The 17443-nt window shown below is 36.7% G+C and overlaps 1 protein-coding gene across 34 annotated transcripts in view; it reads right to left on the minus strand.

Moving 5' to 3' along the window:
- Positions 1-1222: 1222 nt before the first annotated feature.
- The window catches only part of DENND4A (DENN domain containing 4A), a 132997-nt gene continuing 116776 nt past the window's right edge, over positions 1223-17443 (minus strand). For 21 of the 34 annotated variants that reach the window (XM_063795175.1, XM_063795172.1, XM_009429398.5 and 18 more), the window contains 10 exons: positions 13709-13803; positions 11934-12109; positions 11699-11845; positions 9835-10033; positions 9359-9613; positions 7259-7376; positions 7113-7139; positions 6478-6640; positions 6248-6312; positions 1223-3880 (listed from right to left, as the gene is read on the minus strand). In XM_063795175.1, coding sequence (XP_063651245.1) covers positions 3744-3880; positions 6248-6312; positions 6478-6640; positions 7113-7139; positions 7259-7376; positions 9359-9613; positions 9835-10033; positions 11699-11845; positions 11934-12109; positions 13709-13803 — 1382 coding nt within the window. In that variant the 3' untranslated portion in view covers positions 1223-3743. The remainder of the gene's footprint in view (positions 3881-6247; positions 6313-6477; positions 6641-7112; positions 7140-7258; positions 7377-9358; positions 9614-9834; positions 10034-11698; positions 11846-11933; positions 12110-13708; positions 13804-17443) is intronic. The other 13 variants (XM_054667690.2, XM_063795168.1, XM_063795179.1 and 10 more) reach the window with 1 other exon arrangement.

Raw genomic sequence — 17443 nt, forward strand, 5'->3', positions numbered from 1 at the left:
AGAGTACAAGCACATGCGCAGACTTTTGTAATCAAAGATGAAAATTCTTCAATTTGTGTACTGCTAATTTTGTTAAGAAATATAAGCCAGCCAATATGCTTACTTTGAGGCCAAAGGAGCAAGGTAGTATGAGGATGTTAAGACACCAAGTACTAAGGATATTAAGGTAAACTGGTATGCAGCTGCTAGAGGGTTCAGTTTTGAAATAAAGCTTAGTCTTGTATCCAGACAGGAAGAGGCAGCACATGCTAACTTTAGCACGAAGGACAAGGGTCTTCTCAAAGAGACAGCCTGCTCTTTCTCTTCTTGCTCTGAGATAAAGTGCCAGATAGCAGCTTTCAAGTTCTAGTGAGAGAAATAAAAATAAAGCTGGGCTACTGCACATCACCAAACAAATAGGTATTTTCATATCGCATATTACAAAGTACAGGTTGAGTATCCCTTATCAGAAATGTTTCGGACCAGAAGTGTTTTGGATTTCAGATGTTTTTGAAATTTGGAATATTTGAAAAATACAAACTGGTTGAACATCCCAAATATGGAATCCAAAATGCTCAAATGAGCATTTCCTTTGAGCATCATGTTGGTATTCAAAAAGTTTTGGATTTTGGAGCATTTGATTCCAGGAGCTCAGCCTGTATTTAGAAATTAAGCATAACTTCTAAATAGAGCTAGCTAATACTTGCTGGTTGCACTTAAGTATCATAGTAATTATCAGCATAAAGTAAAAATAAGTATTTACTGCCTAAAATGTTGAACCAATGTTTTCTGGGACCATTTCTCTAAATACACAAATGGGGAGACATACTAGAAAACCTTACAATTAAATATGCTGGTAGTGTTAGGGTTTTAGAGCAAAACAGAAACCCAAACCCCAAGAAAGTCAGGGAAAAGAAGACAAAAATCAGAAGATGAACAGCTGCATATTTCTCCACCTAACACTAGGAGGAAAAAGTAGAATATTTGAAATACGATATGGAATACAAATGTGTGCCATTTAGAACATAATGGTAGGACGTAGTAAACAAGCTACATCAGCACAGGACATGGTTTATTGTCAACCATTTAAACATATAAACAAAACTAAGAGTAAGAAAATAAAAGACAGATGATGTAGCAAAAGGGCATTTCTCTCCAACATGATTGGCCATTATTCTCCAAAATGTATGGTTAACAGAAAATTGAAGAAAAGTTTGTATAGAGTTATTTTAAATGACTGATATTTTGTTTTTTTTTTTTTTTTTTTTGAGACAGGGTCTTGCTCTGTAATCCAGGCTAGAGTGCAATGGCATGATCACAGCTCATTGCAGCCCCAAACCCCCAGGCTCAAAGTGATCCTCCTGCTTCAGCCTCCCGAGTAGCTGGGATTACCAAGCATGAGCCACCATACCGAGCAAATTTTAAAATTTTTTTTGTAGAGACAGGGTCTCTCTATGTTGCTCAGGCTGGTTTTGAACTCCTGGACTCAAGCAATCCTCCCTGCTTCAGCCTCCCAAAGTGCTGGGATTACAGGCCTCCATGAGCAACCATGCCCAGCTCAAGAATGATTCACATTTTAATTTTCTTTTGAACAGGTTTACCACTTTGTATTCATGTTTTAGGTTTTAAGACTAAATCTGTGCAATAATATTCCCTAGGGATTAAAAGTAGAGGAAATACAACCCTCTCCAAAAGCAGAAACAAAACTTGGGGTGGAAAGAGGAGGTAAAAATTACATTCGCTTTTCCAAATGAGTCTGAATCATAAAACCATAAAGAATGGTTTTACTCATTCTTTGTCAGCCATTTGAAATCAATAAACTATGATTCCTACATTTTGTTTGTATTACACAAAAAGTAAACAACAATGAAAGCTGTTTTTAAAAGAATAAAAACAACCAACCACAAATAGAAGAGAACCCCAGACGGTTCTCTTGGAGGGATGTTTATCACCAGTGCCAAAAGCCTCCCCCCTCTGAAATGTTTCTCTCAGTTGACAACTTTCAAATGATTTAAAGAACATGAAGAACAAGTAGAACATGAAGCTTGGATCTGAATAGTAAAGAATAAGATTGGAGTGGTATTTACAAAGGAGAGGCAGATACATGTGCCTAGCACCAGATTTTTCAAGTAAGCAAGTTCAGCCCCAAACTAACTGAAGTTTTACATTTTTAAACTGTCTCCATTATTTCCCAGAGTTGGAAGCTGTGAAATGTTTCAGCATGGTGCTATTCACTAATGGTGTGAACTCAAAAGGTGGGTTTTCTGCAGCTGAACTGATTCTAAGTCTCAGGACTCCAAGATACCTCCAGTCCAAGTGTCGTGGACTCTACTGGCTTTATACACCTAATTTGGGACTATCCATTTTTTCCTTCTTTAAAGCTGGCTAGGGAATTCCTTCACTAATGATAATGTGTGCAAACACACACACATATTGAAAATCTATAACTAATTCTAGCAGCCAAAAGATGTTTTTCCTTACCAGAAATTACCCAAAGAAAGTTACATTAGAAATAATATGACTAAAAATATATTTTTAAAGCTATTTAATACTCATGATGTCTAAACTTTCAATTTATTGTCTGATTTATGGATATTTCTGTATTTTAGATTCTACAGACTTCAGATTCTGAAGCTTGTTGAAAAAGCTAAGTTCCTCAATATGGATGAAAATCTATCTGGCTGTACTTTTAGAGGGGAATTTTTCTACTTTTGAAAAAAATTCTGAATATTTATATATAGTATTAACAGAATACCCCAGTAAGTCATATTTCAGATAAATATTCTATAGTATAATTTGCATCATACCCAATATTTTAGATATTAAAATAAGGGTAAAATTTGGAATATAATCACTTGTCTGCATATTTCCCAACGTAAGTTTTCATGTAGAATATTAAAATTTAAATTGATATTTGGATTTATAAGCTATTTTCCCTGTATACTATACGTATCTATTAGCAATAGAGTCAATTTTGGAGTCATGGTATAGTGAACCTCTCTGGCTCTCCTTGCACAAGGCTCCATGAGTCAGTCTGGGCAGTGCGCGCTACCCTTGCATAACTCACTCCCCACACTCAGGCTTAGGGGTACTAACATGCAATCCTAGGACAACACTTGACACTAGCACTGACATTTTAAAATTCATTCTCCCAAGTAATAAAAAAAAATATATAGATAGATATACACAGAGAGATCTGCAGCTGTACTAATTACTTCAAATAGCAGCAGACAAGGAAAATACACGCTTGCTTGCTTAAGTTTAAATTCATTTTAAGTTTGCTATATTAAATTTAAAAATTAAAAAAATATCAACTTACTATAAACAATTTAAAATATGTATAATACAACTTCATGGTCAAAACATTTGAATAGTCTATGAAAACAGGAAATACGTTCATCTGACATTTCTGTTTAGATTCCATTCATGATTTTTCAATCTGTCTCTTCCAAAAGAAACCATAAAACAGTTGTCATATTTTATGGCAACTAATTTTGTTTAGGGATTTCCTCATCACAAAAATACTTTATTTCCTATTACAGAGGAGTTAAAGAAGAAGAAAAAAGAAATGAGAAACAAAGTGGCTTTCTCCCCACTTGTCACTATTCTCTTCTTCAAACATTCTGTACATAAGCTGTCTGAGTCTTTTGAACCATTTACAAATTGTATTTTCAAAAATTGAAGAAAAAATATTTAGAGTCTAAAAGTGTTATTTTATACTGACTATACAATATACATTGAATGTTTACACATACAAATACATCTTAAAGATAAGGTTCTCCAAAGGTTTTTCGACATTCCATCACCCCTGTACTTGGTGGTCTATCACAGTTGTGTGTACTCTTGACTTGACTAGGTGTGAGACGATCGTATGCCATCTTGTACTCTTTATCAAAAGCATCTGCAGAAATTGATAAAGAAATAAAAGGATAAAGAAATTTAGGTCTGATGTTGAAAACTATCAAGTTTCTATAATACTACAGAAACACAACATTAGAGGCCAAGAAGGAATTGCTAGGACATTTCTTTATCCAAAGGACCACAGCTGGATTGCACAGACCAGTGAAACTTAAAGGTTTGAAAATGCCAATTTTTAATTTTACCAGGTACAGATGTTAAAAACCACCAAATACCACACACACTTTTTTGGTACTTTGCTTTGCATACTCAATAAAAACAGTAAAAATAAATAATAGCCTTTTCCCACCAGGATTGACAAAAAGTTTTTTTGCCCATATTTTCTTTACACTAGTCCTTTTATGGTTTCATTTTTTAAATTTAAATTTTGCTTCAACAGAAATTTTTTTTGGTTTGTGTGTCCTAACTTCCTGTATTATGGGCTACCTCTGGGAAAATAATCCAAATATCTGAAATCACCATGTAATGATTTTTTTTTCCCTTTTCCACATGGCAACAGATGGAGCTAACAGACTGTTACTTTTATTTTTAAGGACATTATACCAAGGTCTGTGTGCCTTTTCCCCAGAAGATAGTCCACATGTGACAAAAAGGGACAACAGAGGTTTACAAGCTTCTGCTAAAAGTTTCTCTCAGTCTAGAAATCATGCTAACTTATTGCTTATTTTAAACACATACTGGATAAAAATTTGCCCCTCAGAGAGCCAAATGGGGTATGAATTATAACAATGTCACTAAGATCCTATTTTTCTGCTTTGGGGAGGTGACGGACCTAAGAACATCTTTCCTCTCTGAAACAGTACCACAGTGGTACCCATGAAGGCTTGTTTGAGTTGAGTCAAGTGCATGAGCAAGTGAGCTTCTCTAGCTTGGAGGTCCGGAATTTTTTAGACATTCAAGGAAATCCCACCTTTGGCAGAGGGCTAGAGTAATATCTGACTACAGTCTGGGCTTGTATTAGGTAGGGAATAAAGGGATGGTAACAAGGATCTGAATAATCCTTTTTGGTATCCTCTGTTTCACCATAGTTAAAAGGCCTAGCTCAAATAACACTATTGATGATTTTGGTTAAGTTCTGGCATCTTTCTCAAGTGGCTAGAATGACTATCCCAATGCCATTTAATAGTCTACCTTTCCTAACTGATTTTATTTTTTATATATGTGTGTGTGTGTGTGTGTGTGTGTGTGTGTATATATATATATATATATATTTTTTTTTTTTTTTTTTTTTTTTTTTTTTTTTTTGGTTAGACGGAGTTTCACTCTTGTTGCGCAGGCTGGAGTGCAGTGGCACAATCTCGGCTCACTGCTGCCTCCGCCTCCTGGGTTCAAGTGATTCTCCTGCCTCAGGCTCCTGAGTAGCTGGGACTACAGGCATGCGCCACCACGCCTGGCTAATTTTGTATTTTTAGTAGAGATGGGGTTTCACCATATTGGCCAGGCTTGCCTCGAACTCCTGACCTCAGATGATCTGCCCGCCTTGGCCTCCTACAGTGTTGGGATTACAGGCGTGAGCCACTGCACCTGGCTGATTTTATTATATATTATATTCCCATAGATATTTATGTTTATTTCTAGACTCCCTATTCTGTACTATTGATTTTTCCAGCTCTGCCCCTGGTAGCATTACCCTGATGTAATTACAGTAGCTTCTAGAAAAGAATCACCTTCTGTTGATTCTTTTTTTATCAGATAAGGTCTTGCTCTACAGCCCAAGCTGGCATGCAGCTGCACCATCATGGCTCACTGCAGCCTCGACTGCCCAGGCTCACATGATACTTTCACCTCAGCCTCCCAAGTAGCTGGGACTACAGCCATGTGCCACCGCATCTGGCTAACTTATTTTTTTTTTGGTAGAAATGGGGTTTCACCATGTTGCCCAGGCTGGTCTCAAACTCCTGGCCTCAAGCGATCCACCCACCTTGGCCTCCCAAAGTGCTGGGATTACAGACATGAGCTACCGCACCCGGCTCCTTTCAATTAAATAATTTTTCCTGACTAGTCCTTTTCTTGTCAGATTAACTTTTAAAAATTGAAATATAATCCATATACCATACAATTCACTAACTTAAAGTGTACAATTTAGTGTTTTTTTGGTATATTCACAAGATTGTACAACTATCACCACTGCCTAATTCCAGAACATTTTCATCTCACCAAAAAGAAACCTTATACCAGTTAGCAGTCACTCCCTATTCACCCCACCTCTTGGTCCTTAGCAACAACTAATCTACCTTTATATAATTACAGATTTAATATTACTAATAAAGTATAACTACTAATATAAAAATACTTTGAAAACTATTCCATGATATATAAATATTACATATTAGATATAAAGCTAAATTACCTATATCAATGTTTTCTCTTCCCAGTGCCACAAGTGAGAGAAATAGTATTTCTCTGTATAAACTCCTAGGGAGAAAAAGTCATGGAGAAAATATTAGTATCCATATAGTCCATATGTTCCCTATAAAAAATTTAATGCTACCATAAGCATGAGATATTCTAACAAATTACTAAGCAAACAATATGAATCTGCCTAGGAGAACACTATATTCGTCTAAGAGAAGGACTTACCTCTGTCTTTTAAAATGTGGACACTTATTCAGTGTCTCTAAAATCTGACTCATTGGTCCATAGACATCATTCATTTTAATGCTTTTTACCATACTTTTCAACAGTTCCTGGTTAAATGAGTTATCACTTTTTTGCAATAAATGGACCATTGGATATTTTTGGGCTGTAAACGAACAAAAGAACAGATGAAGGAAAATGTTCTGTGTAGAAAGGAGAAAGAAATTAAGCAGCAACTGACAGATATTAAGTTACAAAGCACTAAAAATAAATTAAGGGCAATAGATAAAGAAATAGGAATCCAAGAATGAAGAAAGCAAAAAATAAGACAAATAATGACAAAAAAAGGTCTAAAGCTTTCTGTGGTCTTAAATAGACAATAACTAAGAATATTGTTTCCCTTAATACAGCCTCTGATGAAAATTCTAAATCAGCAGCCTGGGATGGAAACAAATAAAAAATAAGTAAAAAGAAGAAATTGGGATGAGCAATGTGCTGAAAGCTGAATTCTGCAAAACACAACCAACCCCTCCAGCACATACACAGCACCCCTCAAAAAACCAAACCAAAACAAAAAACAAACAAAAAAAACCCTTAGACCTCCATAGAAGGTAGCACTAAAAAAATCAAACACTCACTCTCAAACAAAAGAGTACGACTTTGACCTGTAAGACAAAAAGTAGTACAGTAAAATAAAAGTCAGTTATACATTGGTTTATGCTATTTAAAGCTAGTAGAGATTACTCTCATATGAACAAAGTCAGCATTCTGTGATGGCACTTACTATGTGCATTCCAGAGAATGTACAAGGGCTGTCCCGGATCCTGATGTAACTTCATATTGTCCCATAACATTTGTATTAAAACATATTTGCTATCTTCAGACATACAGTGGCGGGGAATCTGTGTTATACAATAAACATTCATTAATGATCCTTACATGATAATTTTTCATAAGTATTTTATAAAATTCTTATAAATATTTTTTAGGATGTGTATGTGCGAGACAGAAAAGAGAACAGAAAAAGACTGATTTACCTACATTTGATATCTACTACAGGAAGATGGGCTGTGTGGAAAAGCTAATGATCTCTAAAGATCAGATATAACAAAGTACTTGAGATCCGTGAGAAAGGGTACCAAGAAGAACTCATCTTGCTCCTCTTGCTCATGATTGAAAGTCACAGAAAGATAAATCCAGGAGTCCCATCCTATATCATCCAACACCCTGGCCCAGATAACGCTGAGTTCACATCTTTGTCACTCATGTATGATGTACTGAAAATCCGAAGCACATGCACAATCATAGGCATGCAGCACAAGAAGAGAGAAGGCAAGGTTCCTGAACTTAGAGACCACCATTTAGTGGCAGTGGCAGTATATGAAAAAGTAAAGACACTTTTATAAAACAACATACCAAAAATACAAATGAACATATAACAAACAAATTGCCTAAATGTTAAACAAAAATCCAGGGTAAAGGAATGACGAGAGTGGTAGCACATGATTGCAATATGAATTTCAATAGTCCCCCTTTATCCTCAGCAGCTATATTCCAAGACCTCCAATGGATACCTATAACTGCAGATAGTACCGAACCCTATATATACTGTATTTTCCTATACATACATACTTGTGATATTTAATTTATAAATGAGGCACAAAAAGAAATTAACAATAACTAATAATAAAATAGAACAATTAAAACAATAGGCCAGCATCACTGCTTTGTGCCATTAAGTAAAACAGGAGTTACATGAACACAAGCACTGTGATACCATCACAGTGGGTCTGATAACAGAGATGGCTACTCAATGATTAACAGGCAGGTGGCATACACAGCGTGGATACACCGAACAAAGGGATGATTCACATCCCAGATGGGACAACACGAGATTTCATCATGCTACTCAGAACAGCATGCAATTTAAAACTTATGAAGTGTTTCTTTCTGGAAGTTTCCACTTAATATTTTGAGACCACAGTTACCATGGGTAACTGAAACCTCAGAAAGGAAAACCATGAATAAGGAGGGACTGCTGTACAGATATCCTTAAAAAGTGTTAGGCTTGGGCTGGACACAGTGGCTCCTGCCTATAACCCCAGCACTTTGGAAGGCTGAGACAGGAGGGTCACTTGAGCCCAGGGGTTAGAGGTCACAGTGAGCCATGACCACACCACTGCACTCCAGTCTGGGTGACAGGGCGAGACCTTGTGTCAAAAAAAAAAAAAAAAAATTAGGCTTGTTTTGAAAGAAGTACAAGATGTACGTGGGCCTAACTCACAAATCTGCCTCCTAAGAGTCATTTCCAGTTTATTCTTGAAGCAATAGCAAAAATTCAAGTACGTTTAATGTAAATTTTAGGAGAAGGCAAAAAAAAGGACTCTTATTGCTAGCCTGTAAGAAGAAAATATTATTTGTAAATACAACTAAAACAATTCTATTTATCTAATGACCCAGAGGGCTATTAAAAATATTTAGCATAGGCTGGGCGCGGTGGCTCACGCCTGTAATCCCAACACTTTGGAAGGCTGAGGCAGCTGGATCATAAGGTCAAGAAATCAAGACCATCCTGGCCAACATGGTGAAACCCCGTCTCTACTAAAAATACAAAAATTAGCTGAGCGTGGTGGTGTGTGCCTGCAATCCCAGCTACTTGGGAGGCTGAGGCAGGAGAATTGCTTGAACCCTGTAGCTGGAGGCTGCAGTGAGCCGAGATAGTGCCACTGCACTCCAGCCTGGCGAAAGAGTGAGACTACGTCTCAAAAAATAAAATAAAATAAATTTAGCATAAAAACAGACCTTACTTTTTAATCATTAGGAATATGCAAACATTACAATGGTAACAGAAGCATTCATTGCCTTTTAATTTTTAGTCTCATACCTTTGAATACTTGTTACAGTGCTCAGAAGAAAGAATCAATCCAGGTAAGTTACTGGGCAAGTCAAGACGTCTGAAATACCATACCAGGTTCCAAAAAACAATTGGATGATGGTCCACAAAGTCTGCTACTGTTATTGCATGATCACCTTCATTTTCCAATAAGCTTTCAAGTTCTTTCCATACCACTAAAGGACTAAGATACGGAACAGTGACAGGATCGGGACTTGGAAGGTGCCATTCTAAACCTAAAGAATCCTGTTGAATAAATAAAAACCATAAATGGGAAATGCAAAATAATACTAAGCCATTAAAAAATTCAGTGATTCCCATATGAGTAGAAAAGTAATATAATTGTATCATGGGATAAGAGACTCTTCTTGGCAATAATAAAGCTAATAAGACTACTTAGGACAAGGGGAACAAAATCATACGTAAGTGATCAATTTCCAAATAAAAAAATACACCAAAATACATACTGTAGCTCCTTGTAAAGTAGCTGGCAGGCTGCCTGTAGAAATGAGCTTCTGTCTTCCAGTATCTTCCTTATCCAAGGGGCCAGAAGTACTAATACTCCTGGCCATTGGAAATATTGGACATTTAGACATAGCTGTTTTTGATCTATTAGCAGGGATCTGAATACTTCGGGTGCAAAAATTTTCCTGCAGTTTAGATTTGCTTGGGAATTGAAAAAAGAATAAAGTGTATCAGTGTCTAGATTTACTTTACTTCATCAACAAGGATCATGTTCTCTCTCTCTCTCTCTTTTTTTTTTTTTTTTTTTTTTTTTTAAGACAGAGTCTTGCTCTGTCACCCAGGCTGGACTGCAGTGGTGTGATCTCAGCTCACTGCAACTTCTGTCTCCTAGGCTCAAGCGATCCTCCCACCTCAGCCTCCCGAGTGGCTGGGACTACAGGCACACGCCACCATGCCTGCCTAATTTTTGTATTTTTAGTAGAGATGGGGTTTGGCCATGTTGTCCAGGCTGGTCTCGAACTCCCAGGCTCAAGCCATCTGCCCACCTCGGCCTCCCAAAGTGCTGGGATTACAAGTGTGGGCCACCACTACCGGCCATGTTCTTCTCTTTAGAATCCGAGCTAGATGGTCGGGCGAGGTGGCTCACACCTGTAATGCCAGCACTTTGGGAGGCTGAGGTGGGTGGATTGCCTGAGGTCAGGAGTTCGAGAGCAGCTTGGCCAACATGGTGAAACCCTGTCTCTACTAAAAATAGAAAAATTAGCCAGGTGTGATGGCAGGCGCCTGTAATCCCAGCTACTTGGGAGGCTGAGGCAGGAGCATTGTTTGAACCTGGGAGGCAAAGATTGCAGTGAGCCAAGATTGCACCACTGTACTCCAGTATGGGCAACAGAGTGAGACTCTGTCTCAAAAAAAAAAAAGAATCAGAGCTAGACATGGCAACATGAATGAAAGGAAATGCTACTCAGGCTTCAGCTGGGAAACAGGATATATTTTTAAGTAGTATAGTCATGATAAATTTCCTTTTTTATCAAATCAACTGTAAATATTCAAGATTCATTCATTTATTCAAAACATTTAGTAGATTTCTATATAGCAGAAAGCACACTAGACCATGGGGATAGAAAGCAGAGAAAAAAGGCACATATTCCTTCAGGAGTCACAACCCAGGAGACAAAGATAAGGGCTACAATAGACCTGTGATGAAAGAAGGTGCACAAACAGATTTTTGGTTTTATTAAGTAATCAAGATCAAACAGGTCACGTTAGCCTGCCAACACTATACAGGCATTTTTTGGCACATGCAGCTACCAATATGGCTTCATCTGTCCAGCTATATATGGCTTATTTGGCACTTCTGCACAATGGAATTGATTTCTGCATCAGTTTTAAGTGTAGATTTACTTATATTAGGCTTACTATATAAATTTTAGTTTAATTTTGCAGTTCCTATATCAGCTCCAAATGTTTTCTTAGATTATTAAATATTCCCTAGGTAGAAAATTAAATATTAAAAAGTAGTAGTATTGACTTAATTCCTGAAGAGATAGAGACAAGAAAAAAGATAGTCATTATAAACCTCAAGTGTTCTACATTTTTTTTTACCTTTAAAATACTAGTAAACATTATCATATATACATACAGCTTAAACTCTGGGGATTAATAAAGCATAACATATAACTACATATTTAAAGATTTATGTGATTAGAGAATTTTAACACTGTTTTAAGAGTAAGAATTTAAGATTATGAATCTGTTATTCATAGACATTTAAACCTGGAAATGGTCAACTAATTTTTCTGTCATACTTCTAAAATATGTGTAAATATATGTTGTTAAAATATAGTTCCACATAATCATAATTACCTATTTAGATCAAAATTCCCTTGAACAGAGAGAGCAGATGTGTCAAGACCAGAGGCTGATGTTGAAATGCAAGACTGCCTCGTCTGACTTGAAATGGAGGATGGAAAGTGCATATTTTCTGTTGATGGGCTTGACTTTAGAAAGTATCTGTAATGTGAATCGAAGGAACTTTTTGAGAAAAGAGATATTATAGGGAACATGATCCTTAAACATGAAGGAAAAAAAATATCATTACCTTCCAGGTCGTCTTAAATCTCTTATTTCTATATTCAGAAAGGGTAAGAAGATATTGCCACAGAATGGGCATGTAGTATTGAGATTTGAATCATCTGCTGTCCAGCCAGCCATGATTTCCTCATCATGGACAAGACAATCACAAGTTCTACACCGAGAGCAACTTGAGATGAGAACCTGTGGGAGAAGATAGCACTTTATAAAGAAAGCTGGTTAATTCAGATTATGAATTAAAAACCATTTCAATTCATAAATTCATTGGATAATTAAAACCCAGAAGGATTCAGATGCTATACACAAACACTGGATTACATCAGTGTATTATATACTATAATCGTCTTCAGCTAAATCCATTCCAGAATTTTTGCCTGAAAGGGAAACTTGCTTTTAAGTGAGGATTTTTTTCATTATAAATCAGAGTAAAATTTGCTGTGGTTTTATTAATGGAAAAGTAAACTCAATCACTAATTTGTTAATACCCCAAACAGGCATTTGTAATTACACATTACAAATCAGTGTGGCTGCCAGACCAGTACTGGTCTACAAACACTTACTGGATTGTGATGAGATAAATAAGAAATTGAGAGGAGGATTTATAAACTTTTTAAAGTACTGTGATATTGCAGTAACATCTAAGTGTGTAATCAATGTATTTTCTAAGAATATTAGCTATGACAGATTAGAAATTAAACAAAATGAAAACAACCCTGGTCTTTTACAAAAGACAGTTTAATAAGCATTGCTATAGATAACTATAAATGCTATCATTATGTTAAGAAAATATAGAAATTCTTGAAGCCTCCAGAAACTTTGTAAAGTTAGTGTTCATCATCTATGTTTTGGCTGTATGCAAATTTATTTTCCAGATTTATGCAAATTAACATAAAATAGCAACCATACTCACAAATGTATTTGGAAGCAATTTTTACAGAAAAATTAGGAAAAAGTTTTAAAGTGAAAAAGTATAACTTTTACATTGTAAGTATGTGGGATATAAACGCTTACCCAGCAGAGACCTACGTCAAACTGACACAAAGAATGAAAAACATGGTGGAAGAAACTGACAACATAATGCCAAAACTACTCCCTGTATATTCACCAAAAAAGTATGCTTGCATAGCAAAACTGATTGTGTTTATTATGTGAAATAAACACTCAAAGAGAACATTCATGAAAAAAACCCAAATACTAACAAAGAAAATTAAAATGCTTTTGTAGGTTGATAAACCTTAAAGTAAGCATAGATCTGTCCTAATAGAAATAAGTTAGTATGACTCCAATAATCTGAAATACTGGATATCCAAAAGCTAAATTTTAACTTTACTCAGATGCAATTCACATTCTGAAATTTCAGGTGCTATGTATTTAACTTATTATTTTTTCTCTTTTTTTGAGATGGAGTCTTGCTCTGTCGCCCAGGCTGGAGTGCAGTGGCGTGATCTCGGCTCACTGCAATCTCTGCCTCCCAGGTTGAAGTAATTCTCCTGCCTCAGCCTCCCTAGTGGCTGGGATTACAGGTGCCTGCCACCATGCCTGGGTAATTTTTGTATTTTTAGTAGAGATGTGGTTTCACCATATTGGCCAGGCTGGCCTCGAACCCCTGACCTCAGGTGATCCACCCATGTTGGCCTCCCAAAGTGCTGGGATTACAGGCGTGAGCCACCGCACCCAGCCTATGTATTTAACTTCTATTACTCTACCTGGGACCACTAATACTTAAGAAATGTGCATTTTATAAAGCAGTATATGAAGATTCTCTTTTGCACAAAAGTGTACCTCCATTGCATAGTTCTGGAAGATATTTGTATTACTCGCGTTGAAGGAAGATGTCACTTCTGATTTCCCAGGTAAGGCAAACTTCGACAGGGATCCTGTTCATTAGTGAAAAACAAAGAACAGAAACCATTAAAATTAATGAGAAAGGATATAAGAATCTTTTACTTCCATAAGTTCTCAGATAAAATGTTAACCTATTCCAGTCAAAATATTAAAACTAATTAGGAAAAACAAATAAATAATGAACAAGATTTTTTCAAGGCATGAAGTTTTGAGCACAAACCTAAGGAAATGTGCTCTGATTCTGCTCATCCCCACATCTTAGGTGTGTCCACTCATTACTGACTTATTAAAGCACTGTATGTGAACAGACTAGAAAACATTCTAGTCATTAGTAATTATTGTGCTGTTTCTATTTTTTCATGTTTAAAATACAGGAAAGTATTTAGTTCCAAGGTCTAAAAAGTATAAAATAGCCCATTTTTATTTCAAATCATGAAAAAGATTTAGTGGCAATTCTCTCCTTATAAGGGTCTTTTAAGAACTAGAATAGCTGGGCATGGTGGCTCATGCCTGTAATCCTAGCACGTTGAGAGGCTAAAGTGGGAGGATTGCTTCAGGCCAGGAATTCGAGACCAGCCTTGGCAACATAGTGAGACCTTGTCTCTACAAAAAAATAAAAATAAAGAATTAGCTGGACGTGGTGGTGTGTGCTTATAGTCACAGCTACTTGGGAGACTGGGGTAGGAGTCCAAATTTCTTGAGTCCAGAAATTTGAGGTTACAATGAGAGCGTGGGCAGCAGAATGAGATCCTGACTCCAAAAAAAAAAAAAAAAAAAAAAAGATGGTTAATCTTGCTGTTTGCTCTTAAATACTTGAGAAGAATTCCCAATTATATTATTAAGAACAATAGGATATTAGTAAATATTAAAACAATAACAATGAAAAAGTAAGGGAAGTTTTGTGGTCAAATCAGTTGTCGACAGTGATTGTATCTTGTCAGTAAAAGTGGAGGTGATCTATGTTATACCTTCTCAACACATGTTTTTCTCCGTCATTACTACGTTTTATGAATGAGTACTGGTATTTTTTTTTTTTTTTTTTTGAGACAGAATCTCACTGTTGCCAGGCTGGAGTGCAGTAGCCTGATCTCGGCTAACTGCAACCTCCGCCTCCTGGGTTCAAGCAATTCTCCTGCCTCAGCCTCCCGAGTAGCTGGGACTACATGCGCACACCACCACACCCAGCTAATTTTTTGTAGTTTTAGTACAGATGGGGTTTCACCATGTTGGCCAGGATGGTCTCGATCTCTTGACCTCATTATCTGTCCACTTCGGCCTCCCAAAGTGCTGGGATTACAGGCGTGAGCCACCGTGCCCAGCCGAGGACTGGTATTTTTATAAAGATAAAGATCAAAAGGCCAGGCATGGTGGCCCACGCCTGTAATCCCAGCACTTTGGGAGGCTGAGGCAGGTGGATCAGGAGTTTGAGACCAGCCTGGGCAAAATGGTGAAAACCCTGTTTCTACAAAAAATACAAAAAAAGTAGCCAGGCATGTTACCGTGTGCCTGTAGTCCCAGCTACCTGGGAAGCTGAGGTGGGATGATCACCTGAACCCAGGAGGAGGAAGCTGCAGTGAGCTATGACTCTGCCACTGCACTCCAGCCTGAGTGATAGAGTGAGACTGTCTCAAAATAAATGATAAACAAAGGTTAAAAAAAAATAATGGTGTAAACTACCAGTCCACGAGAAATAAGAGGGGATGGGAAAACATGTTAAACACCACCACCGGGATGCAATCAGCATGATCCAGACTAAAGACTTGATTGCTTAGCAAATAAATAACAAGGAGGAAAAAAAAAAAAAAAAGGTCCAGAACTATCACTGGTCCTACTCCCTACCATGTAGAGACACCCTAGAGAGGCAGAAAACGAGCTGAAATCTCACTGTCCTTTAAGATGCTTAGCACTGGTGGTAAATGCAGTTCTTCCCTTGATGCTTCTTCCCAAAAACCTTCTGTAATCCCTCTGCTACAGCTAGTTCAAAATTGCTTCCCCAAACTTTCTATTAGCCTTGAGTATCATTTATTTGAGCAGCCTACCTTTTGTATCTAACTAATCTACAGTATAGAATATTCATTTTAATAAATATGAATCAGGCTGTAAGTTTAGTGTTATTTGCTTAGACAATGAACTGTTCTTGTATGTTAAAAAAGAAAAGAAGGGAGTGGGGCTAATCCCCTAATTTCTTCATAAATATACAGCAAGGGGGAAAAAAAGAGGGAGAGGAAGGGGAATAAAGACAAAAAAGAGTTAATAGACATATCAGCCAAATGCAAATGCTGGCCCTGTATGGACCCCAATGTGAAAAAACCATCTATAAAATGAGTTTTATAACCATGAAAATTTGAAACTAAATATTTGATATATATGATAAATATCACTTAAAAGTATGATGGTATTATGATTATGTTTTCAAAAAAACACTTCATAAAAGATACATACTATTTGAGCCCATAAAGTGTTCAAAAATAGCCGAGTTAATCTATGGTGTTAGAAGTTAATGTTTACCTGTAAAGAAAGAAGTGACTAGACATGGGCACGAGAGAGGGTTCTAGATGCTATGAATGTTGTTTCTTGAGCTGAGTGCTGATTACTCAGGTGTGCTGAATTTGTGAAAGTATTGACATTCATAAAAGTACAGCTGAGTGTGGTGGCTCAAGCCTGTAATCCCAGCACTTTGGGAAGCCAATGCTGGAGGATCACTTGAGCCCAGGAGTTTGAGACCAGCCTGTGCAACATAGTGAGACCCCATCTCTACAAAAAAATAGCCGGGTGTGCTGGTGCACGCCTGTAGTCCCAGCTACTTGGGATGCTGAGGCTTGAGCATGGGAGATCATGGTTGCAGTGAGCCATGACTATGCCACTGTACTCCAGCCTGAGCAACAGAGTGAGACCCTATCTTAAAAAAAAAAAAAAAAGGACACATTATATGTTACACTTAAATAGTTTAAAATAGATAACATAAAAGTCTTTTACTTTAGAGATACATATTGAAGTTTATGAATAGAATTATACGTTGTCTGAGATTTGCTTGAAATAACTCATTGAGGAAGGAGAAAACGTTGGCAGCAGAGGAGAAAGGAACAGATAAAGTAAGATTGGTTATTGGTTGATAATTATTGAAGTTGGTGATGGATACACGGGGGTTCATAATGCTATTCCTTATACTTTTGCATGTTTGAAAATTTCCATAATAAAAGCTTTTTAAAAGAGCAAAGATAAAGTGAAAAACAAATCTTCTATTACATCCATCCTTCATACCATTAACCAGGATAACTTTCTATGGATCAAATATCTAAATCAGAGGTAAAATCCATATTTGTATGGCCCTGAGCTAAGAGTGTCTTTTACATTTAAAAAAGCTGTTAAAGAAACAAACAAAAAAGAATATGTGACAGAGGTGTATGTGGCCTGCAAAACCTAAAATATTTACTACATAATGCTTTACACAAAAAGTCTGCTGGCCCCAGAAAATATTAAGAAGGAAACCAGATAAGTATCAGAAGAAAACACTGGTGGATTCTTTTACATCTTAAGGAAAGAAAAACCTTTTCTAGCAACTCACAATCCAGAAGCAATAAGGGGAAAGACTGATACATTTGATGATATAAAATTTAAAACTTACATATGGCAAAAAAAACACCCCCAAAAAACAAACTTAGATAAACTACT

Source organism: Pan troglodytes, chromosome 16, assembly GCF_028858775.2.
Source record: "Pan troglodytes isolate AG18354 chromosome 16, NHGRI_mPanTro3-v2.0_pri, whole genome shotgun sequence".
NCBI lineage: Eukaryota > Metazoa > Chordata > Mammalia > Primates > Hominidae > Pan > Pan troglodytes.